The sequence below is a fragment of the Ambystoma mexicanum genome, chromosome 3q, assembly GCF_040938575.1.
Source record: "Ambystoma mexicanum isolate Mex_15411 chromosome 3q, UKY_AmexF1_1, whole genome shotgun sequence".
Taxonomy (NCBI): domain Eukaryota; kingdom Metazoa; phylum Chordata; class Amphibia; order Caudata; family Ambystomatidae; genus Ambystoma; species Ambystoma mexicanum.
Window position 1 is genome coordinate 693,906,517 of NC_090926.1, and position 24,484 is coordinate 693,931,000.

The 24,484-nt window shown below is 46.9% G+C and overlaps 1 protein-coding gene across 2 annotated transcripts in view; it reads right to left on the reverse strand.

Moving 5' to 3' along the window:
- Positions 1-21,638, reverse strand: part of LOC138582894 (urotensin-2 receptor-like) — a 491,025-nt gene extending 469,387 nt beyond the window's left edge. The window contains exon 1 of one of the 2 annotated variants that reach the window (XM_069654610.1): positions 18,784-21,637. In XM_069654610.1, the coding sequence (XP_069510711.1) occupies positions 18,837-19,916 (1,080 nt within the window). In that variant the 5' untranslated portion in view covers positions 19,917-21,637 and the 3' untranslated portion in view covers positions 18,784-18,836. Of the gene's footprint in view, positions 1-18,783 lie in introns of both variants that reach the window. The other variant, XM_069654609.1, reaches the window with a different exon arrangement.
- Positions 21,639-24,484: the final 2,846 nt, after the last annotated feature.

A 24,484-nucleotide genomic window follows, 5' to 3' on the forward strand; every position in this document is an offset into this window, starting at 1 on the left:
ATGGTCGCTGCAGAACATGGAGGCGCCCTGTAAAGGTGAGTAGAATGCGGCGCTGCAGCGATTGATGCGATGTGCTTTTAAAAATAAATGTCTTCCTTTTCAGGATTGTCGGCGAAATGTCTCTGGGATGCAGATTTAGCAGGTGAGGCCTTTTCCTTCTTCTGTTCTCTTGTTCCCTTCCTTTGCAGGTGATTCAGGATGCTGGCAGGTGTGGCAGAAGTCAAGATGCAGGAGCAGACACGGTGAGCGTCCAGCTGCTAGATGCAGAACAACGCGAAGCACGTGTGGCTGATCGGGTGTGGTTTAAATAGCCTTGGAAGAAGTTCCTAGAATGTGTCCTTCCTCCAATCAGGTATGTATCCTTCCCTGACCACGCCTGGGTGGTAAATGAGTCCCACAGGTAAAGTAGTTCCTGTAAGGCCTCAAGGAGGCCGGGGTTCTGCAGCATGGTCTGCATCAGGTAAGTGCACCCAAACACTTTCATAATGAGCCTGGCGCCTATGGCGCCAGGACTGACGTTTTCTATGAGCCTGGCGCCATAGGCGCCAGGACGCTGTCCAAAGGGCCCCTATATGGGGTTTCTGGGACCTTCCCCGGGGACTTGATGTCCGCTTTCGGGGACGCAGGGCCTGAGCCGGCTCCCCGGGAGCGGACATCGTGACACTGGTTCTTAAGTACAGTGTAGTCCCCGAACCCCCACAAAGGAATGTCCACACACTGTATTAGTTAAAACACAGTCTTTATATAATTAATATTCAGGGTTATGTACACTATCACAATAACTCACTTTGTGCTCAGTGAATCTACAATGGCAAATATATACAGTTCTAAAGTGGTACCACAATTATTATCAGATTTCATTAAAGTGCATCAACTATACTCTGGTTAAGACACAGGAGGAAAGCAGTTGGTTACAACAATTGGCAGAATACTGGCCCCTACCCACTAGACACAGTTCTGTGTGGAGGTCCCCCCACCTGAGCATCCTGTAAAATAAAGATATATCACAAGCCCAATCCATATATTGTTCTAGAAGTCTTATTTCCTTCTAAAATAGTTCTACACCCCAATGTACCTGGAATAGCAGAGTTCAACTTTAAGGCAGGAGCCATGGATCGTCGAGGTCCCACAAGGAAAAAGGGGTGAACGACGACAGTGAGACGGCAGCTTCGTTCCTAGCTGTGCTCGGCGATGACGGAGTGTTGGCATCCTGCAAGGAAGAGGTGTGCGGGGCACCTCGATGATGATAGTTCAGGACTGCAAAGAAATTGTGAAGAACTGTGGCCCAGCAAGGGCATCGAGTGGTCCAGCGTCCCTACGGTCGTCAGAAACCAACCGGCGGATGCTCCTCGTCGCGTCAGCGGCCTCTACTTTCTCCAGCGGGACAAAGCGGTCGACGGTGCAGGCGAGAGAGTCCTTGGATCAATTGTTACTTAGGCAAAGGGAGCGCGGCGGCTCCGGTCAGCAACAGCGGTGGACAACAGTGTCTGGGCGCTTCTCCTTGTGATTTTGCGGTGGTCCCGTCTCCGGTCCACAGCCTGTTGTAGGTCTGTCTACCAAGGATCTTGGGCAAAGATCAGCTGGTGCATTATGGTCCCTCATAGCTCGGGAAGAGGGCGCCTTACCAGGTCCTCTCTGGGTCAGTCCTTGGAGACACAGCAGCTTTCAGATCGATGAAGTTAAGCAACAGCAAGACTTCTCTTCCAGCAGGGCTTTAAGGTTAAGCTTCAGTTTCTACTCCAGTTTCTCTTCAGCTTCTGAACACGAATTCTAGCAGTGAGAGGCCCCAAGATATACTAGTTGATCTCCCATTCATTCTGCTGGGTCACACTTAGGAAACCAATCGGTCAGAAGGGCATTCATGCAGGGAGGCAGCCAATCAGGTGCATATTGCATTCAGGCCATTCACTTCTCTCCAGACACTCACAACAAGTATGTGTATTTGGACAAGTACCCAGCCATTCAACACTCCACACTGCATTCATACCAGTTTCGGGCAGGGCTGTCTCAGTCATCGTCAAACACCAGAAACCAGACAGCCACAACAAGAAGTGTATATTGGTCACACACTCCATTCACCCAGGTCCCACCCACAGGTGTACCCACAACATACAGTCACTGAGAAGGCTCCAGCCAGTCTGGCCTGGACTTCACAACAACACCATTTATTCAACTTCCACCCAACAGCCAGTCAGGGGAAAGGGGCAGAGTCAGGGCTTCCCAGGACTTTGGGAAAACAAGGTAACAGGCAATAGAAAGCAAGAGGCAACAGGGGCCATCTTCTTTCCTATCAGGAATCAACTGATTCCAATGCCAGGGCCTGGGTATCCCAAAATGGAGGCTACTCAGAGCACCTGTCAAATTCAGCATGGAGCTGCCACCAGCCCATGCCCTGCTCTGTGGGCCACACACAGGTGCCCAAAAACATACATTAGGGGCACAGGGTTGTACCCGCACCCATGGGTGCCATAAGGGTATCCCATGGGTCTGTACACCAAACCAAAAGAGAGAGCTGCACCACCAGGAGTCCCACATGAACTCCTGCATGGAAAACACGACAGAAAGGACAAGGATACAGGGGCCCTGTTCCTCCAATGCATTTCAAGCATCACAGTATCCATCACATTCACAGAACATTTTGAGCTTTTCGACTGGAGAAACTTGCACCCTTCTGCTTGAATAGTTAGTATTCTATCTGCTGCATATATCGGGCAGTCTGATGTATAGTAAAGCCACGTCGTGTGCACTGGACTGAGTAGATATCACTGAAGGAGGCAGAACAGAGGCCTGCAGTAGGCCACACTCCCCAATTTCTGATCTGCATTTACCTGAATCAGTTGTAGGTGTCTCTGTTGATCATCTGATTGATTTATGTTGCCCACCTGTGAGCTTGATTTCACTTGCAGAATCACAGACTGAATCTGGACGTCAGCTTGCCCCCAGTGGCTGAAGTAACGCAGCCTCTATCGTCATGACCCCCCCACCACGCCCTCGACCTGGCACACTTAAGTGAGTGCTCTGGACATGTCACATCTCCTCCCCAGACACATGCAGGTGGCATGTGTGTTGCACATTCAGAATTATTTGGGGGAAGGAGATCATGCTCTTGGGCTGTCCTCAAGCATATTTTATTTGCCATTGTAAGAGGCACACCTGCAGAGTCCCTTTTCCATCCCGTTGCTGATTTGCGCACTCAGGGCATGTTCCTGTGCATTTTACAGCTCATCACTAATTCACAAATGGGATCTGCTATAAATTCGCAGAAAACTAAGGCACCCCACTGTGTTTTTTTCAGAAGAGGAGCACGTTGTGTGCATTGCATGGTAGAGTTTCACCTGAACATGTCATGCATGTTTGTTTTTAAGCGTGACAGCAGTGGTATGAATCACTGATTTACCATATGCATTTCTGTCTCAAGCGAGGAAGTACCTGTATTTGTCTTTTTCTTGCATTTTACATTGACAAGCTCTTTAATGGGCTCCCTCTATCTAAGGCACTTTGAGCAGCCACGTTGTTGATAGCTACTCATACATTAGTGTTAGGCGTGTGCATGTTCGTAAGGGGAATGGACAGCACATCTTCTGAGCTGTTTTACAGCCTCATGACATGTGCAAGCACCTTCTGTGCTATTTTGATTTGCTTTTATGAGAATTTCTTTTCTAAGAATTTTAATTCACAGCTTGTATTTTGTCTTGTCACAAAGCTTTGAAAATAATATTTTGTCTCATCACAAATAATGTTTTCTTCTGAATCATTCATCACAAACATTGCCACATTCAGATATAGACACTGGATGTAATTTCCTGCTAAGAAATTGTCTTTCCAACTAGCATTTATTTTGTCTCATCACACATGTTTACAGCTAGTACATTGTCTAATCCAGTAGTTGACATACTCCTTTACAGCCACCAAATGTCCTTCCTACTTTTTCTTGCGACTAGTATTTTGCCTCATCCTTTGGTTGGCACATTCACAGCCAACAAATGTCATCTCAAGCCCCGGACATTTTTCTAGAAGGTTTCTTTGTAACTAGTTTTTTGCCTCGTTTATCACAAAGGGTTGGCACACTCACTCACAGACACGGAACAAAATCTCCTATGCCCAAATCATTCTAAAAATGTTTCTTTGATACTAATATTTAGTTTCATCGCGAATCGTCCGAGCTAGTATGTTGTCTCATCAGCTACAACAAGTTGGAACACTCATGCAAGATCACTGACTGTATCCCCAGCCTCGAAACAATTCTTAGAATTGTTCTTCCGAGTTTTTTCTTCTCAAATAGTATTTTGCCTTGTGATTAAACTTTGAAAACACAATTTTTTCTTGTCCGTTACAAAAGGTTGTCAACCTTTTTTAATTTCTACCTATCGCTCAACCAAATCCTGTTTTGATTTTCTATCTCTCATCTATTGCCTATTTTAATGGTTTATGTCACCCTCAACTAGCATAGTAGTTGCAACTCTCCCTCAAGTAGTTCCAGTTTGAAAATTTGAATGCTGTATGTTGTAACTCTCCCACAATGTTGCTAGCAACCTCCTGCCTCTACGTACATCACACTCAACCCGCACTTTCCCTATACTTTTTAGCATTTTAGCTGAAACAAACCAAAATAAAAAGGTACCTACAACCTGAAGATAGTTTGAGGCAGTGCAGCTTCACGAAATCACCAAAGATTTGGGAGATTAAGGACCTGATTCACAGAGTATTCTTTCAAAGGGATTGCAACTTAATACAATGTTTCTGTGAATCAGGGCCCTAGCCTTTTGACTGAATACGCTTGCCTGGGTTTAGCACTGCCATGGATTGGCAAAGGCAAAGTAGCTTTTTGTTCATTGGTGCCAGCTCCCTCAGGCACATGCCCGCTTAAGGACAAACGTCCGGAGAAAGATATTTGCTGGCCCAACGACCATTCTTCAAAGAAGTTCAAAGATGTATTGTGACCGCCATGGATTCTCCACAAATATCCCTGCCATCCCTGATTCAAAGGTTACAAATGGAGGTTTGAAGTTTACTACAGATCCCAATAGCCCGCTGTGATAGCTCAGGGAATTAACAGACATGCTGCAGGCATGTGCGTGCAACCCCTCGTTCACAGTTTCAAATGCAGACAGGGAGGGTTCTTTTGCCATACAGAAGTCAATAAAATAAGTATCACCGGTTTGTGAAATTGCTCCTGTTGTGGTGCCAAGAAACAATTCCATTTGTGGTTTGTGGTGCACCACCCACGGAGGCAATTATTTCTTGGCGCAATATTAGGAGTTCTTTAAACCACAGTGGTACTCAGTTGATCTACTTCAGAAGTGTGGAAGGCCGAGTCCCATCAGCCCACCTTCAACCCTATGATTTACAAATTGCAACAGAAGTCACTAGCATCTATGTTAACTCACTGAGCTGTGTTACTAAATTGAAATAATAAGGAATGCTATATTGATTTGTGCTGTATAAGTATAACCATTCTTGATATTACTCTCTGCTGAGACAGCTCATTGGGCTAACATTCCTGCTGCAGACATCTATGTACAACCTGCAGATCACTGGTTTGAATACTGGTAGGGAGGACCCAGCGTTTTAACCTTGTGAAGTCGATACGGCCAGTATCGCTGAGTTGGCAAATAACCTGTTTTATTTGTAACACATGGGCCTCATTACAAAAATGAGGTGAATGGTAAAAACGTGGCGTTTTAAATACCACTTGTTACTAAAACAGCACCTAATTATGGGTTGGGATGGCATGGGACATTTACTGCATTGGGTGCTCAGAAAGTACTGCATGGAGTAAATATACAAAATTTACTGGATGCAGTGCTTTCTATGTATTCAATGTGGCACATAAGCAAAATCGTCTTTGTCCGTTTGCCTTTTATCACATTTTCTGTCTGTTTCCCCCAGCCCACAGTTAAGTCCACGCGCTCACTATGGGTGAACATTAGTCAACACCCAAGCTGTTAACCATCACGTTGACCCCTGTGCATCTCTATGGGGATATCCTTCAGTATTGATCATCATCACATGGTGTTCTGGATTTTTTCCTTTTTGTTTTCCATTCTGTTTTTATTTTGCGTTGTTTGGGTATTATGTTTTTTGGACCCCTGCCTACTGCTATTTAATGTAATTGAATAATTGATACTTATGTTCGCTGTCATACACACTTTTTTCTGATGTGTATCATTGCAATAGATTTTGCCCCGATGAAGCACACCTCTGGTCCGAAATGCATGGGCCATTGATACCTGCTACCAATAACTTTTAAAATTGGTAATTCTCTTTTATGAGTTGTGTCATACAGTTTCTGTGAAGTAGCACTCATGATTGTGTTTGTATTGATGTTGACACTACTTATTTAAGCAGGTGGTTATAGGCTGCGCAATTCTCACCACAGACTTGATGCCTAGGTCTTTTCCCACATAAACAACATTTACCCCATGCAATGCTTTCTGTGTACTCCGTGAAGCAAATACTGCATCCTGTGTGATCCCAACTGATTATTGGGTTTTCTTTTTCAAAACTAGCATTATTTGAAATAACACAAGATTTTACTGTGTGGGGTGCATTTAAAGGCCCCAAACAGAAGTCCCTTTCACATGAATAGCAAGATTTTAAACACTGAAACAAAAACGGCCTGGTATTGGTTTTTGTTTTTCATATAAAATTAAAGAGCCATGTGGAAAGGGGCCTACCTGTCATTACCAATGGATAAGCAACATTTTAATTTACAAAATAAGGAGGAATCAGCATATTTTATAGTAATTTGCAGGTAGTTTTGGGGATATAAAATGCATCTACCTGTGACTCTGGCAACTGTAATAACCAGTTAGACTAGGTTTCTGGCTGATCTGAACATGTTCCAAATGTGAGGGTTGGTGAGCGGGTGGAAAATGAAATTAGGGATATGCTTAATAACTTAAATGTTCATAACTGTTGTGCTTTTTATGGAAAAGGCAGAAATGTGCCACATGGCCATGCTACATCGTACGTATTTGTTGGTCAGCTTATCTAATTCTCCATGATTAGCTAAATAAGAAAATATGTTTAGTATGGCAGTTGCTAGTAAAATTCTGAAGTTGTGATACATAACTAGTTTTTGCCAAAAAGTTGAAAGGAGAACAAAGCGGCGATGATGGGAATAGACATATGTTGCTCCACACCACTAAACCAATCCTGACTTGGAGGCTGGGTTCGGGCGGAAAGAGTGGGTAACTGTCTAATCCTATTGGCAGGGATTTTTGTAGGTTACTTCCCCAAGATTGTAAAATGGGTGATGTCATTGCTGCTATATAAGGGGGACTGCACTAGGACAGGGCACACACAAAAACCCAAGACAGAAAGACAGGAGGACCAAGACAAGAGACAGACCATCAGATAGGCTGCTAAAACTTACCGTCTGACAGCTGTAAGGGGACACCAGAGGAGATTGCTGAGAGTGCATCTGGGTGGAGCTGTCTATTTCTAGGAAGGCCTCAAAGCTGACTGGGTCCTGTGGTGAAGGGCCAGAGGCCATCTTTGAGAGTGGAGTGACCAGACCCCTGCCCCATCTTTCCAGAGTGCCCTGCGAAGCAGCTGCCTTTCCTGAACCTTAAACTGAGGCTAGCTGTGTAAGTAGAACTAAGCCCTGGAAAACGAGAAGGTGGGGGGAAGTCTGCCTTGAATCCTTTCCCTTTATAGTGGGTGGGGTGGGTAAACCTGGATACATCCTTAGCCTAAGTAACTAAAAATATTAAGTTAATTAATTCTCTATTTGGCAGAACACTACAGGGTGAATTTTTTCAAAATTCGAAATTAACAAAGCTCATTTCCCAGTGTGCACTGAAAACTATAGCCTATAATTTAATTGGGAAATATTATCTAACTGATCCTGACTTCTTTTAGAAAGAGAGGTGTCTTTGTTCTTAAATCAGTCGAACCTTTTTATCCAGGTTCTAAACACAAGCCTTTCCGTAAAGGGGGTCTGAAATCCAAAATTCCCCAAAGCATCCCAATTTTTCTGTCTGACTTCCCAACATAGACCAAAGCAAAGGGGGGGTCTGAAAAACAAAGCAATAAATCACCCTGTGTTTATTTTAAACCAAAAGTTTGGGCAAAATGATATTATTGATCAGTGTAATTATTTTGTGAAGTGGAATTGATAGAAAGTGTACAACTGTTTTTGTGTTCTTTTTAACTCACTTTTGTGATTCATTTATGCTGAGAGAAGTTGTTTGTGTGTTGCCACAGATAAAGTGGTGTTTTCAATATTTTTGAGCTAATTTCTATTACTGTTCATTTAAATAAATACCAATATACTTCCTGTACACTGGCCTGGTTCTTGGCTCATTGTTAGCTAAGGGGAGAAGGATCTAAAGGACATGACATGCGTCTGATGTAGGGCTGAATAAAAGAATCTGTTAAACAGTTTGTTGCATGACCACTTGAGTGGGAGGGAAGTGACCCCCGTGTTGAGGATGGCTTCTCAATAAACCGTTACAGCTGTTACCAACATACTCATCATGAGTACCAGAGTTTGATCTGTTATGGTTTTGTTAAGGGAACTTAGTAAAGTGCATGTACACCGGAGGGCATCTTGGTGCTGACGAGTGGTAGGAGGACAAGTAACATAACCGTGTCAGAGAGCCATACTAAAAGAGCGTTGTTTTCCGAATTCTGCAGAACATGAGATGATCCGCAGTAGCACGAAGAGCGAAATGAAGATCATTGCAAGATCTTGATGCCACCACAGAAAAGGCTCATCCTCCCTTACGCGACAGACGGTAGCGAGGGTCTGCTACAAGAAGCGCAGATTGAGATCTCAACTGCCGGGTCGGAACGTAGTGAACAAATTTGGCTTGGAGATACTCTGCTCCCATGCCATAAGTGGCACAGTGCACCAGACACATAGATTTGAATAGGATCCGGCTGCCAACAGGGAGCTAGTGCAGTTTCCTCAACAGAGATCCAAATGGGGAGCGAAGTATAGAGCGAGCGGCCGCATGCTGCAATAGTTGAAGCCTGTTAATCAGATAGCACCGTTGTGCCAAATAGATGGAGTTGCAATGATAAATGGAACTTAAGACCAGAGGTGCCACCAGCGGTGCCTGACATTCGGCGGGAATGAAGAAGGACTTTCCGCAAAATTCACAGTTTAAAGTGCCCGGCCCTGCATATACTAGCCACATGGTCATCAAGAGCAAGAGAGGCAGAGATTTTTACGCCTAGATTCCGGACCGATTGAACTGGAAGGGGGAGAGGGTACCGATCTCACCTCAGTGCACCCCCTTCTTTTTGATGTTCATCAAAAATAGGAAAATAGAAGTATTGGCTTTCTTTCCTAAAATACTGTATGCCCTGGAGAAGAGTGTGACGCCTATGGCATGTATGTAAAATGCCTTTACAGAACTCTCAGTTTGTCCCAGAGTAGTTAATGTGGAGACGATTTTATTTGAATTTGGTACTCTATTTTCCCTTTATAAATCTATAACGACAATTATCGGATTGCTGCTCTCAAATAGGACTAGATGCGTTACTCTCCCGTGGTTTGGGAAAACTTGAAATCTGTTTGTGAAAGTTGCATATTTAGGTAACAAAGCCCATGGCAGTGGGCTTACCTGCTTGAAAACGGTTCCATCTGATATTAATGTTAACGAATCAAGAAATAACTAAAACATGTATAACAAATTAAAAATAATGAAAACATTTTGCTTTTTTGGTTTTAATATGGGGGTCCCCCCCAAGCTCCTCGTTATCCTAGCTTTATTGCCACACCCCAAGCCCCTCCCCACTTCGTTTACTACCTCACCCCATTTATTCTTTTTTCGTTTTTTTTAATTAGTTGTAAAAGTGATTTGTTAAAATCACTGTATACCCTTGAAAACGGCCCATGGCGATGTTAACAATCGGGAAAGGTCTCCGCCAGGGGGTTCATTGCGACTAATAACCCAGGACAATCAGGGTGTGATCCCGGGGCGCTCATTGGGAAGACTGGTGGAAGGCATGTGGCATAACAGAAAGAAAGCAGGACCAGCAAAGACTGATGTCGATGAAGCGCCTGGGGGAGGGGTGTGGCTCGGCCAGTCAGCGTTGATCGAGGACCCTGGAGCGGACCGAAGGAGGGGCGAGCCAAGGCAGAGTTGGGCGGGTGGACAGGCAATGAAACCGCACTGATGGGCCTGACAGCAGAGGTGAAGGATGAGGTGTGGGGTGGCGTGGTGAGGGGGTGGTAGACTGTGGAGAGGCCATTATGAACCCCCAGACAGATAAGGGTCTCACCGAAGGCAATGAGGTAAAGCCCAGGGAGTGACCAATCTGGAGAACGATAGAGCAGCACAAGGGCACTGATTTACCTTGTCTCTTGACGAATTATAGACATCGTACATAACCCAAAACAATAGTACTCCCTTTTCTTTTTACATCAGATGAATGGCTGAGAGGAAAAACTCCTGAATGGGACCTTCAAGTTACACGCAGGCTCCTATAGCAAGTCATTAATGTGCTTTTGTTTATCTGAGATTAACCAAGATCTAATGTCATTTTCTAAATTCTTCACACATTGCAATTTCTTATGAGATCGTTTCATGAACTTGAACATATGTGTGTAATCCTTTTTGGCCCTGGTTTGAGAAGTTTTTAAACAGCCGAGGTCCCTAAGCGCACTACTCCTCACTTTTCCAGGCTACCTCAGGACAATGCAATGGCAACATTGGCACAGTGCACTTCCGGAGGACGTACGGCATCACCTTCACATTGCAGTGTCGTTGAGATCCTGGAGAAGCACATAGCTGCCCAACCGTAGGCGTATCTCAACCATCACATCTCAACCATCACATCACCCCAACATCTCAGTGTAGTCGAAATCCTGGATAAGCACATGTGTTGTGTTAATTGGTGAAGACAAGACATGTCTGCCAATACTTCTGGATCTAAGTGTGCCCTTTGATCTCTGCCACCTCGCAGTTAGCTTTGCCCCTTCCTCTGCTGGCATTCAAGGCCTTTGCTATGAGACATTGAAATGCCCAGTTCCTTGTAACCCTGTGGCGGGGCTTGTGTGGCATCCCACGCGTATTACACCTGCTGCCCTTAATCGTAACAGTTTCCCCCAAGCACTCCTAATGTGTGAAGGTGGCCACGCACTACTGCACCCCGCCTGCCCTTGAGGACTCATAGTTCTAACTAGCAAGTCCAGTCCCAGGTGCAGAAGCCAGCCTTTGACTCAAGGATGGCAATGAGTTTTCTAAAACGGAAAGGATGCAGAAATTAAATACTGTGTCTCCATATCACATCAAATGGATCTACAACCTCCCTCCCTTCAAAACTGGCCCCTCTCCTGAGTACCAATGTACACGGTTTAGGTACCCCGCCCCCTCTACCTGGAAAATCACTTTGACAGCTAGATCGTCTCTGTATGAAGAACATTCCAGCACGTTTTCTACCAGCTCCACTCACTTCCTGTCCCAACCAACCCTGGTAGTGCACCCCGCTACCACATCAGCTCCCGACATGACTAGGCCGCCTCATTCTATCCACCAAACCATGACAAAATATCGAGGGCCAAATAATGAGTGTATCTGGTACTCTCTCTACACCACAGCACCAGCATGGCTACTCTCTGCTGCTCAGGTGCAGCCGCACACAGTCTCCAGTCTGCCTGGAGAGCAGGCCCAAACAAGAGTGGGTTCAGTCACGCCACTGTAGGGGGCATTATCTCACATCAAAGACTATGAATACTGTGTCACCGAGCCAGCCATTGAGCCCTGATGTCCCAGCGATTTGCTGGCTTGCCCATGGCAAAGAGGGCCGGGCCCCAGCCCTGGTGCTTGCATATGCAATCTGTGCCCTGAAATGCCCCTAGGTGCCACTGGGTCTTAAGACACCCTCCTTTACGCCTCATAAAGGTATCGTGCATGTACCAAATCCCAGATTGTCACCAAGCCAACACAGCTGTTGGCTTGGTGACAATCTGGCATGCGGGTTCACTGAAGGGTTATTGGCTGTCACAGAAGGGGCCTCACAGATCCTTCCGGAATCCAGATCTGCACGAGCAGCTAGAGAAATGGCGCAATCAATGCCGAATATTGTTGCAAGTTTTGCAAATCTTGACCCACAATGCATCTCTTGGAAGGCCCACAATACATCAAGAGAAAAATGCAGCATTATTTTAATACCGGAAACTGCCTGTGCTGATCAGATAAACCCCTACCGAGCTCGAAAAGAGGCAAACGTTTTCCCGTCGCAACTGGGGTCCTTGCCCCTATGATATCCCCACCCGGCCAGTCAGATCGCCTTCACGAGGTGCTCTCACCTTTTTCTTTACAAAGCACCTTAAATTACTTCCTCCTCTCACCCTTTTCTTTACAAAGCACCTTAAATGCCTCCCTCCTAATCAGGGGTCAAGTCCTTGAAATTAAAGTGGGGGGAGGTGCTCATCAACAAACGCAATGGGAGGTGAAGTCGCCAGAAATGAGCAAATCATGGTGAAATATGCACATTTCATTAAATTGGCTTTGCATATCCACCCAAATTAAACAGGACAAATGGCATTTGCCTTTCATAAAATCAACACACACAAAACTAGGAGAGGATATTTTCTTCTAATAGTGTTTTTGACAACTTTAAAAGGTGTGCATGTTTTAAACTCCAAGAACCAATACAAATGTTTTCCCTGGGACTTGCAGTACCGAAATTGAACATTTCTCCTTTAGTTGTTTGCTGTTTTCATCAGGTTATATGGTGCAGTGGTGGAGTGCCTGGCCTACAAACCTGATGACTGCGGTTTGATCCCCAAGGTTGGCTTTAATTCATGAATTCAAAGAGGACATTCAATGTTTCTCATTTTAGCTGGGGGCACTGAGTCCACCCCCTGAATAAAGTGGGTGTACTCCGTCCCCCACGTGTACCCTCGACTTGAGCCGTGTGCCCTAAGGTAGTGCAATAACCTCAGTATAAACTCCTGTTCGTGGTTCTTTGAGAGCAAGACCAAGAGTAATACTGGTAAGTAGCGTCCACCCACTGGCATAACAGGTGCCCATGCAGCCCCCGCGGTGCAGGGGGCCACAACACCATATGGCTTGGGAGGGGGCCCCACTTGGAACAAAACAAAACCAAAAATACTTTTTTTTTTTTTAAGTATTTTTTTCTTTTTTAATTCACTCTGCATTCAGGGATAAATAATTTCTGTAACAAAGATAATTTCTTTATGATGGCAGAGTGACTACAAAGAGAAACTTTCTTTTTGAAGGCTGAGAGCACCCCCCGCTCCATGACATGGAAGACACTAGGCTGGAGGCCTCCATGTCATGGGGTCTGGGGAGCCCACTGACTTCCAAAAGAAATAATTTATTTTAGAAGTCACTCTGCCTTCAAAAAGAAATTATTTCCGTTACGGTTCGGTCCTTAACAGAAATAATTTCTTTATGAACGACTTAAAAAAGAAACAATTTATTTTTGAAGTAATAGGGCTACTCTCATCCCCATGACGTGTGCGTGTGCAAGTGTATGGTGAAAGGGTGCACACAAATGTATGGGTGGCTGGGTGTGCGTACAGTGAAAGGGTGCACACATAATTGTATGGGTGGCTACCTGGGTGCGCCTGTATGGTGAAAGGGTACACACTGAAATGTACGGGTGGCTACCTGGGTGTGCCTGTATGGTGAAAGGGTGCACACTTAAATGTACGGATGGCTGGATGTGCATGTATCTATATGATGAATGGTGTGTGTGCTTGTGTTCAGGGGTGCAACAAAACCTACATTTCGGGGGGCTAACCCTTCAAATGTTGGGAGAAGCGCTAACTACACGGGCGATGGGGGAGGGGCAAATTTAGCTGTGTGGGGGCATCTAACTTCTTTACGCATTTTAATGAGACTATTGTAGTGCCGATTCAATGTTACAAGCAGTTAACTCTCTCCTTTAAGTCTGAAAGCACCCACTTATTGACTGCTGTGAGAATGAGCGGTCTCCTGTTCCCTCTCTACCCTTCCAATCACTCCCCTGGCATCAAACACTAAACCTACATTACGATTCAATTGCCTAAACAATTTGGCATTTGAAGTGCATTTACTAACAGTGAAATGCTTTACATTAGTAATTGCTGGGCCTTTGTTAACAGCAAATCCCAGGTGCCGTTTAACATCTGTGTCCTGTTCTGTCCGGCAACTGCTCTGTAGGTCAGCCAGGTGGAGTCAACATAGCCCAACATTTCAAGGAGAGGGGGTGCTGAAGCCCAGGTCAGCTCAATAGTGTTGCACCACTAATTGTGTTTAATGTCTTGATTACTTATTGGTAATCTTCATTACTCCTAGCCCAATTCTTCGTCGTCCCAGTACTCGTGTATGAGCATTCTGCCTCATTCACAAGTACTGGGATGAGGTACAGGTAAATGGAGGTAATGTCTGACTTAGCTACTTGTACTCTTCATTAATCCTAGTCTCACCCTTCCTCATCCCAGTACTTACCTATGAGACACGGAGCCTCATATGTTAGCACTGGGACAAGGTAGAGGATGTGGAGGTAATTCTGCACCAAGGAGCTGATTTTAGAGGTTGGGGTAGAGGGGGAGGGAGACGAGATGTGTGGGGGGTGGGATTTTGCAATAAACCATAATTGGTGTCCATGTTCAGGCTAAGCAGGCATGATATGTGGTATTCATGGCTAGAGAGGCATTTTGGTGCAGCAAGTCTAGTCATATCTCAGTTTACTATGACTTTTTTTAACTGGCCATTTCTAATAAAGCAGTCCTGCTAAGTGTAATTACCTGGCTAGACTGGCATTTGGGTGCTACCAGTCTAGCCATTTCTTACTGCGGCATGGTATATTTTTCTGGGCATCTGTGATAAAATGATAGGATATGATATATGTCATTTATAATGCGCCTGTACACAAGGCAAGGGAGGGAAGGCAGAGGGGAGGACAAGACAAACCATTTTACTAGACCTTGTGTCATTCAGATCATGTGAGAATGAGAAGTGCAAGGGGGAGAGGAGGGGAAAACAGGGCAGCAATTCTCTGAATAAGTACAGCCAGGGCAACACGACTTTGGGTAGTGCAACGAGAACAAGGGACTGTAGGGTTACATTTATAGCCCCTAAGTGCATGGTAGGACCGGAGGCCGTGCAAGGGTGACTGATCAAGAAAGAGCCTGGACTCAGTGAGACTCTGAGTGTAGCCAAGCAACCATTCGGTACAGCAGACAGGTAGGTCAGCAGGGGAGGGAGAGAGAGAAAGCAGAGGAGAAGATGAATGTTTTGAGCTGCTTCCTGAACTTCAGGTGGTCTGGCTCAAGTTTGAGAGGGGCAGGGAGGCCATTTCAGAGGGAGGCACCTGCAGAGAGGAGAAATCTACACCCCACTCTCTGCTTGGAGAAGCTTCTAACCCTTAGAGAGTTGGTGGAAGCTGAGCGAAGGGCTTGAGAAGGAAGGTATTTTGGAAGAGAGCATTGGATTTAGTGTGGGTCCCGGCCCCAGAAATCCTTGTGGACAATGCAAATGGTCTTGAACTTGATCCTTGCAGCCACCGGGAGCCAGTGGAGAGATTTCAGGGCTGGAAAGAAACAGTCCCTGGGCTTGAGGCCAAGGATAAGTCTTGCAGTCCTGGTCTGGATTAGTTGCAGAGGGCAGAGAGTAGAGGAAAGCACATTGAGAAAAAGGCTGTTGCAGTAGTCCAGCCTAGAGTGAACTAGAGCTCTGGAGACAGTGAGCATCTGGGGGAAAGTGAGAAAGGGAAGAGTCCCTTTGAGGAGGTGCAGCTGGTAATGTGACTTCTTGGCGATCTCTGAGATGTAAGGAGAGAAAGAGAGAGTGGAGTCCAAGATGACAACAAGGTTTCTTGCCTTGCAGGAAGGCGAATGAAGAGGGCCCAAGACAGGCGGCCAGTGTGAGAGAGGGAAAGCATGGGCCGGGGTCCCAATGAGAATGATCTCCATTTTACTGGCATTAAGGCAGAGATTGTTGGAGACGCACCAATCCTGAATTGTCGATAGACAGTCAGGAATGAGCGAGAGAGGAGAAGAGGCTGTGGGGAGCCTGAAGGAAAGCTGACTGTCATCGGCATTACACTGAAAGTTAGGTGAGAAGGTAGAGATCCGGTGGGCAAAAGAGGCCAAGTAGAGGTTGAAAAACCAGGGTGAAAGAATAGAGCCCTGGGGAACGCCACAGGTAGAGAGAGAGGTGGCAGAGAGAAAGGGACCATGTTGGACCTGGAAGGGGCGGTCCAAGAGGAAGGAGGTCAGCCACTCCAGGGTCGATTGATCAGGATGGCGTGATTGACTGTGTCAAAAGCAGAGGAAAGATCAAGGAGGATGAGGTTAGAAGGAATGCTGGAATCACGGTTAGACAGCAGATCTTCACAGGTGTTCAGGAGAGCAGTTTCCGTGCCTCTGGCAGCTCTGAAGCCAGGCTGATGGTCATGGTGACAACCAACAGATTCAGTGTGGAGAGTAAGCTGGGAGATGGAGAGCCACATCATTGGTTTTCCCCCCAAACCCCACTAGGAAAAATGTTGCTTTTGGAGGGGAGTTTGTTCCTGATTACCAAAAACAAACTACAGCTACCAGAATTCCTTGAGACCAATTGAGACTAATCTGTAACACCTGAAAAGACAGCCTCCCTGAAGATTGTTAGAGACATGAAAGCGCTTGGACGAGAACAGCAACTTCAAATGCAGCAGGTATTCAACACTGGGAACCAGAGTGCGCGCCTCACCCTCCCTCTGTTTTTATACATATAAGCTGGGAGATGGGCACCTTTTCCAAGGGTTTGCCCAGGAAACGGGTGATGGAGATTGGGCGATAGTTTGCCGGCTAGGTACGATTGCAGACAGCTTCTTGAGGAGTGGGTGCACAAGGGAGTGCTTAAGGGCAAGGGGAACCTTCCAGTGGTGAAAGAGTGATTTCAGAAGTCGGCCAAGGCTGGAGTGAATGTGTAAATATGGTCCTTGATGGTTCTGGAGGAGCAGGGGAGCACCTGTTTGGACGCCACTTTCATAGATCGGACTTGTCTAGAAACCTCGTCAGGTGTTGTCAGAGAGAAATAGGAGAAAGGAGGAGGAGAGGGAGAGATGGCCAAAGGGGGACTGAGAGAGGAAGAGGGAGAGGAAGAAGAGATAGAAGACAGGATGTTCTGAGCTTTAGCAAAGAAGTGAGAGGCCAGAGCCGTACAGAGGGTCTGTGTGGGTACAGGAAAGGTAGAGACTACAACAGGATTGGCCAGTTTATTGCAGATTTTAAAGAGTTTGGCCGTGTTGTTAGAGGCCGCAGAGAGGCGGGCTTGAATGTGTTCTCTCTTCTTGATGAACGGTATTGCTTCAATTGGCATGTTGGTGCAACCAGTCTAGGTATGTCTAAATGTGGCCTGGCTTTGTTTACATTAATGTTGTTACATGTCTACACTGGTCTACATTGCGCAGCCGGTTGGACATGTTTTCAGTGTGGCATGGCATTTCTAATAGAAAATCATTAATGTTCCTGTGCACTGGTGGTGACTTGTATGTAGCGGATTGGTGTTACCCTACAAAACAATTGCAAACACTGGATTTTTAGCCACTTTTTCTCACAAAGTGTTCTGTATATTGCATTAAAACACATATTTATATATTTCTCCTAGTACAGTGTGTGGCATACCCCTTCAGCAGCACGCACATGCGTATTGCGCAAAAGCGTAGCAATCTAGGCTGGCACAGAGTGTGGCTCAACCCGTGATTTGTTGCCGAGTTGGAGGGGGGCCATCCTCAGCATGGCACGCAGGGGGCCCCCAAATTTTGTGTTACGCCACTGCTTCCACCCAGGTATTCCTGTGTGTGCATTGCTAACCAATGCTACTGGGGCAATCGTTTCTGCCTTCTGCTGACAGCGGATTCTTTCAATGAGTCTGAAATAATCTTGGACGGCAGCTCCCCGGACGCTCTCGGTGATGGAAATAACAGTGCGTCTAATCTGGAGAAGTGTGGGCGGCTGCCTGGCCCCTGGGGAGGAACAATCAATGAGAAAGCATGAGGAAGGCAGGATGCTGTGCTCGCGTACAATGAGCACACACATTGTCCTTCTTCCTCAGAAAGGTGTACTCCTAGGAGCCCAGGCTTGCACAATATAGCTGGGCTATAACAACAAACAAAAACTGCTTAACACCACCAGATGATAATGTGAATGAATAGATAATCAACATTCCATAATTCCATTGCATATTATAGCACATGCATTTCAACCTACCAAGCCAACTGGGAGGTGGTCAACCATCCCTCGCTCACAACATGGCATTCTGCTACCTGTCATTGTACTTATTGCGTTGCAAAGGCAAGGCAATAATGGGTACAGCAGTAGAATGCAAATGGAATGTGAGATAAGAAGCCAGGAGTGGCTGAACAGCTAGTAACTGACACGGGACACATGGATAGCCCGCTGTGCCAATGGAACATGGGTCCTATTTTAACAATGTATAATGGGGCGATTAAGAGATGTTAAGGGACTCCCCATTAGTCACAGTGAGCAACTCACGCTCGGATTTTTGTTTGTAGATCATTGCATTCTGGTAATTTTGGGCCTGTCCGTTTAATTGGAAAAGCAAACTACAAGTACCAAAATGCAATGGGAAGCAACGATGGGGGAGCTAGTCGTTCCTGACATGCAATATCGTGCTATCACTGTTTATTAATGGAGTGCAGCAGGGAACTGCATCTGCTAAATAGCTTTGTTGTTGTTGCTGCTACTACATTTGTTTTCTAAAATCCAAATTTAGTGCATTGTGATCTCGCCCACACCCAAACATGACAAGGATGTGTTTCCAGCTGTTATTGAAAAGAATGGAAGATAAGACAAGACGCCCTTACCTCCCAGGCAGACCTTGATGCATGTTCCCAGCTGGTCCTGGGTTCCACCGCCTTCAGCTGTGGTCCTTCAGGGTGGTCATGACCATAGACTCTGACACATAGTCGTACTGGTTGCTGGAGGATATGGACTTCCCCCAGGAGGAGCACTGCAGGTTGGAGCCCCGCTTCCTGAAGGAGGAGGTGAACCGGTAGAAGTTCTGGTGGCGGTTCTTCAGGTACTCCCGGTAGTTCTTGGTCAGCAGGGTGTACAGGAAGGGGTTGATGCAGCTGTTGCTGTAGGTCAGGCAGGTCACCAGGTAGTTGATGCTCTTCTGGGTCTCCGAGGACATCTGGATGGAGCGGTGGTAGAGCGGCACCAGCTGCCATATCCAGAAGGGCAGGAAGCAGGCCCAGAAGACCAGCACGATGCTGAATATCATGATCAGCACCTTCTGCTTGGGGGAGCGCTTGCTGTCCTTCCTGTTGATGGGGTTCCTCGTTGACTCCAAGTAGGTCCGGGCCAGCTTTGTGTAGAGGTAGCCGATCACGACCCCGGGGGCCATTATGCTGGTGCTGAACAGCACAGTCAGGTAGATCTTGTAAGCATCAGCACTCCAGGTGGGGGCACAGATCCTTTTGCCCCCCTTCACCTTACTGTGGGTAAGGTGGACCATAATCATCATGGGCAGGGTGAGGAGAAGGGACAGGGCCCAGACAGCGCCGGCCATGGCCTTTCTGTAACTCTTGGATCTCCGCACCGTGTCCAGGGGCTTTGTGACTGCCACGTAGCGCTCCGAGCACATGACCGTCAAGGTGAAGATGCTGGCGTGCATGGTGAGCAGGTCCAGGCTAAATAGCACCTTGCAGCCGAGCTCCCCAAAGTACCAGTCTTGCACAAAATAAGTGCACACAATGAAGGGGATGGTGGAGAGGTAGAGGAGGTCGGCCAGCGCCAGGTTTACGATGGAGATGTACATGTTGGCGGCATAGCGCATGGAGTGGCACATCACCACCAAGGTGTATATGTTCCCTGCCACCCCAGACACATACATGAAGGAGAGCACCGTGCCAAAGGCCGAGGCAATGATCAGGTCCTCTCGGCTGCGGACCCCTGAGTTGGATTGGTTCAGGGGGGTGGAGAGGTTGAGATCCATGGGGGGATTAGAGGTCAGAGCAGAGGAGGCATGGGTTCGGTGAGTCCCCACTTTTGAAGAAGTGCAAGAAGTGAGGAACTGACAAGCAGATAAAACAAAAATGAACTGTCCAAGTGATGCAAAGGGAGACGAACTGACCAACGAAATGAAGGAGGTAGGAAACCGACCAGGGTGTGCAAGAACAGAGAGACGAGCCAGGGGATGCAAGGAGAAAGGAAATTATCTGCGAGAGGACAGGGATTGGCCAGAAGGTGCAGGGAGAAAGAAAGTGGAGGAAGAAACAGTCTAGAAGGCGGAGAACAGGGGGGTTGGATAGGAAATGCAAGAATGTATGAGTTGAACAGAGGGTGCGCCGAGAGAAGCTGCCTAGAAGATGAAAGGGTACAGATATTTGTCAATGTCTGTAAGGGAAGGGGGGCTGTTTATGGGGGTGTAGGGAAGACAGGGACTGGTAGTGGGAGGTAAGGATAGTTGAAGCAACTAAGAGGGTTTTGGGGAGAAGCACCGCCCGCTGAATGCAAGCAGAAGGGTTCTGGCTAGAACGTGCAGAGAGAGGTGAACTAATCAGGATATGCAGAGCGACAGGAACTGGCAAGGTGGTGTAATGCGAGAGGGGATGTCCGGGAGTTACATGGAGCATTAAGAGCTATAGGAAGGGGGCTGAGAAGAAGATGCGGGGAGAGGGTGGCTGTTCAATAGTTGGAGAAGAACTGGCCATGAGTTGCCGCAGCCTGAGAGGTGCTGATCAGGGAGGGCGTGAAGGTGGAGGGGAACTGACCTGGAAGTGCGCGGAGGGGATTGGACAGCAGGTGCAGTGCAGTGAGAGAGAAACTGACCAGGGAGTTACAGCCGATGAGGACCTCGCCCCTCCCTGCTGCCGCTGATGCTCGAGGTCCTGCTGTTTGGTGCAAGGGGTAGGGGGACGATCAGACGGGAGAAACGCCGCTCTGCCAGCCCGGAATTCCCAGCAGGTGCAGCGAGATGCGGACTGGCCCGGGCTGCAGCCGAGTGGTCCTGTCGTGCCTCAACCCTTGCCGCGTAATGCTGCTGGTCACCGCTCGTGGTCCATGGCTCGGGGCGTTTTACTCCCCTCCTCCTCCTGTAATTGTCCGGTTCGAACACCTCTGCACCGCGATAGCATGCAGAGCCAAGCTCCTTGTGCGACCTCCCCCTCCACGCACCTGTCCGCCAGCTCTAACTCTTCGCCCTCCCCCACAAGCCCCCTCCCGTCAGCAGCAGCAGCTGAGCTGCTCATTCACTGCTGGAAACGAATCCCCTGCAAGCCTCAGGTGGCTGGCGCCTGCCTCCCCACGAAGCGCGCATTTCTTCCGCAGCGCTACGTTTCCCTCCGTGCTTTGCTTTCCTTCACGCGGAAACAGATTCGGGCCGGCCAGGGCGACCTTTGCGCGCAGTGTCGGCTCGGGACGTATTTCTGGCATGATACGACACCGCCGCCCTTGACCCGTCGGCTTTGCTGAAACTCCAGCTCTGTGGAAGGATGTGGGTGGCGTTACCCTGCTCCGTGCTGCTCGCAGGCGGCACATCCCTCCCCCGCCTGACCGGGGCGCTTAGCTGTTCCTTCCTCGCGGGCCGGACGGGGAAGAATTCCCCCCGGCCCTTCACGGATTGCTGCATTCAGTGCCACCGCGCCTTGCTTAGAAATCCGGGCACGGCGCTCTTGTGAACACAGCAGCAGCTACTGCACTTCTTACGTTATTATTGCTGTACGCATTTTCTCCCCGCCTTTCAACATAGCAGTTCCCGAACCCTAACAGCGGTTACCATAGAGTCGTGTTCTCCATACATATATATGTTTGCTAAAACGTTTTTTACCAAGAATGCGTTCGTTCCTAAGGTCGTTTGTTACATTTTTCTTTTCAGTTTACCCATAGCTGCCTGCTTTGTCATCTGTTATGCATAGCAGTACCACACTTTGCAAGCCGTTTATTCATTACACAGTACCACACGACGATCTATTTAAGTTGCGCGGCTCGCTCTGTTAGGTTCTCTTTCGTTGGTCTGTATAACCTTAGTTTCCGAATAAAAGGCGACCACTTTTTATTGCTGAGTGCACACCCTGCCTCATTCTTTCCCCCTAATCGTGGCTTACACACCAGAACAAGGGTTGCTTGTAAAAACCAGGGGCCAGATTATCAAATGTTTGCACTTGTGCAAAAAAACTGCAAAAATGAATTTAGCACCAATTTTGCTGCTTTGTTAATAGAGAATGGCGCAAAAAGATTTAGCGCCCATTAGTATTGTCTAAGATGTTTTCACCTGGGGAAAATTGGAGCAGGCGGTTTTATTTACAATGTGTGCTGCATAAGATGAAACAATAGTAGTTGAAACCTTTTGTTGTTTGTTATGCCGCAAAAATAGCACAAAAACAGCCTGATCTATTTCCACCCACATGCAAAGGCTTTTAGATAATCTGGATTGTGACAAAATCTGTTTGCTCCATTTTATGTTATCAAAGCATTTGCCCACTTTTTAGCACCAGTGCAAATCTTTGATAATCTGGCGGGAGTTGTCTAGGTAACCGCTTGCAATTAAAAACAAGAAAACACGTTTTGGCCTCTGACACTTCTCCAGATGCAGGCAAGGTACAGACAAGGTCACATTTTACCCTTAATGCCAACTGTTTTGCTAGTTTCCCGTGGCCATGCGCGAGAAGGCCACACAGTCCTGTTTTTGCTTGGAAATCTGGGAATTGTTTTAGTTTTCCTAAATTCCAAATGGGGAAAGAAAAAAACGACAAGCCTCAGAATCTAAAGGGGGGGAACAAGAACAGGACAGGATGGCCTTTGCGGTTATGGCCACAGGAAACTTGAGAGCTCTGTTTTTCCCTTCTTCACGACAGGTAAACTTCCAGCAGGTAAGTATGAAGTGGGGGGAGGGAGCTCTTCTTTTTAGTTTTGGCTGTTACCTGTCTCTAAGCACTTAGAGCACGGGCAGTTCTCAGTCGCACTGTGCCCAAGAGGGCAATATAGGCATGTGTTGCAAGTAATTGAAGAGAGATGTGGTTATAAGTCCGATGGATTTATTTGCAAAGTAGCTTGACGCGTGTTTCGAGTCTAAACCAACTCTTCATCCGAGGCTGTAAATGGGAGATGGGACCTAAGATAAGTGGAAGAAAACTCTCTCACGGCTTCGGAATTGCGGTTGACTTTTTCTGCCAAACCTGTGTTTTCCTGTCTCTAAGCACTGCTTATGAGCTACACCCATTGTCGAGAATCTTGAAGCTTCTAGATGTGATGTGACGACGGACACAGCCTATGGATGTTGTTTGGCTATTTATTCACCCATTAACTGCCCATAGCCATACTAGCCCTTATGGCCATTCCCACTCACTACATGCCCCGGTGGTTCCAGCACACCCTCTTGATAGCTTATTGTGTTTAATAGCGCTGTGCTTTCTACTGAGCTATCTGGAAGGCAATTGCTTAATTACGGCTATAAATCAGCCAAGCCAGCTCCTGATGCAATAACTAAGTGTGCTTTCAGTCAGTTGTTTGATAATCAGTACGTGTGTCCTTGCATCTGTTCTTTGCTCAAAGTCGAAATAAAACAATCATTGGCAAAGTCAACAGTTCTGGCCCTTGTATATGCTTTATATTGGAATGTCCCCAGCACTGCCACAATATGCCCAGGTATGAGGACCATTTTTCAGCTGTTGTCATCTTATAGCCAGTTAGTATCATTATGAAAGTGCCTGAAAAATGAAGATCCCATACCTATGCAATAGCCAAGAATGTCGGCTTTGCCAGTGCTTGTTATATGGGACATTGATTGCCTGTGCAGCTATTTTGTGTGCAGCTCCGCCTACGGGAATAGAGTTCTACCCCAGTCGGAACATAGGCATCCTGTTCTTACTTGGACATTGTAGGTGTTTGTACTATGTTTGTTTTGTATTTTATTTTATTGTTTACATCACAGACCTAGCTCAAGAGCCGCAGAGTGCTGCACCAAGTTTGGGTAGCCCGCATTTGGGGTGGCATCTTTTAACAGTAGCGCAGTACTGTGAGGTCTGTACATCAGTATTTGCATCCATTGGAATGTGTGCTTGGTCAGGTGTTGTTGAAAGAACCATGTTTTGAGATATTTGCGAAATTGTAGAATTGTGGCGCCATTCTGAGCTGACACCAGGATCGAGTTCCAGAGGGTGGGTGCATAACAAGAGAAGGATTGTTGATTGGTCCTCTCTTTGCGACAAGTTGTTTAAGCCGGTTGGCTGATTTGCTGCGTGAGGAGCGTGTGCCACCAGATTTGTGGAGCTTAGCCTAGCCGGGAACATACAGTCTTGAACAGTATCCTGGCTTGGAGTGGAAGCCAATGTAGTTTGTATAGGATAGGGGTAATCCTGTCAAATTTCCATGCTCCAGTAGTAAGATGTGTTGCAGTGTGGTCGACTGCTTTTAGGGGAGCCAAGTGAACAGCTGGGATGCCCGTCAGAAGAGCATTTCCGCCATCAATGTGCAAGATGAGATCATCCCGCACTACAGTCTGGAAGTCCTGTGGTGGGATGAAGGTTTGATTTTTGAAAGGGTAGAGATTCTGAACCAGGCTAT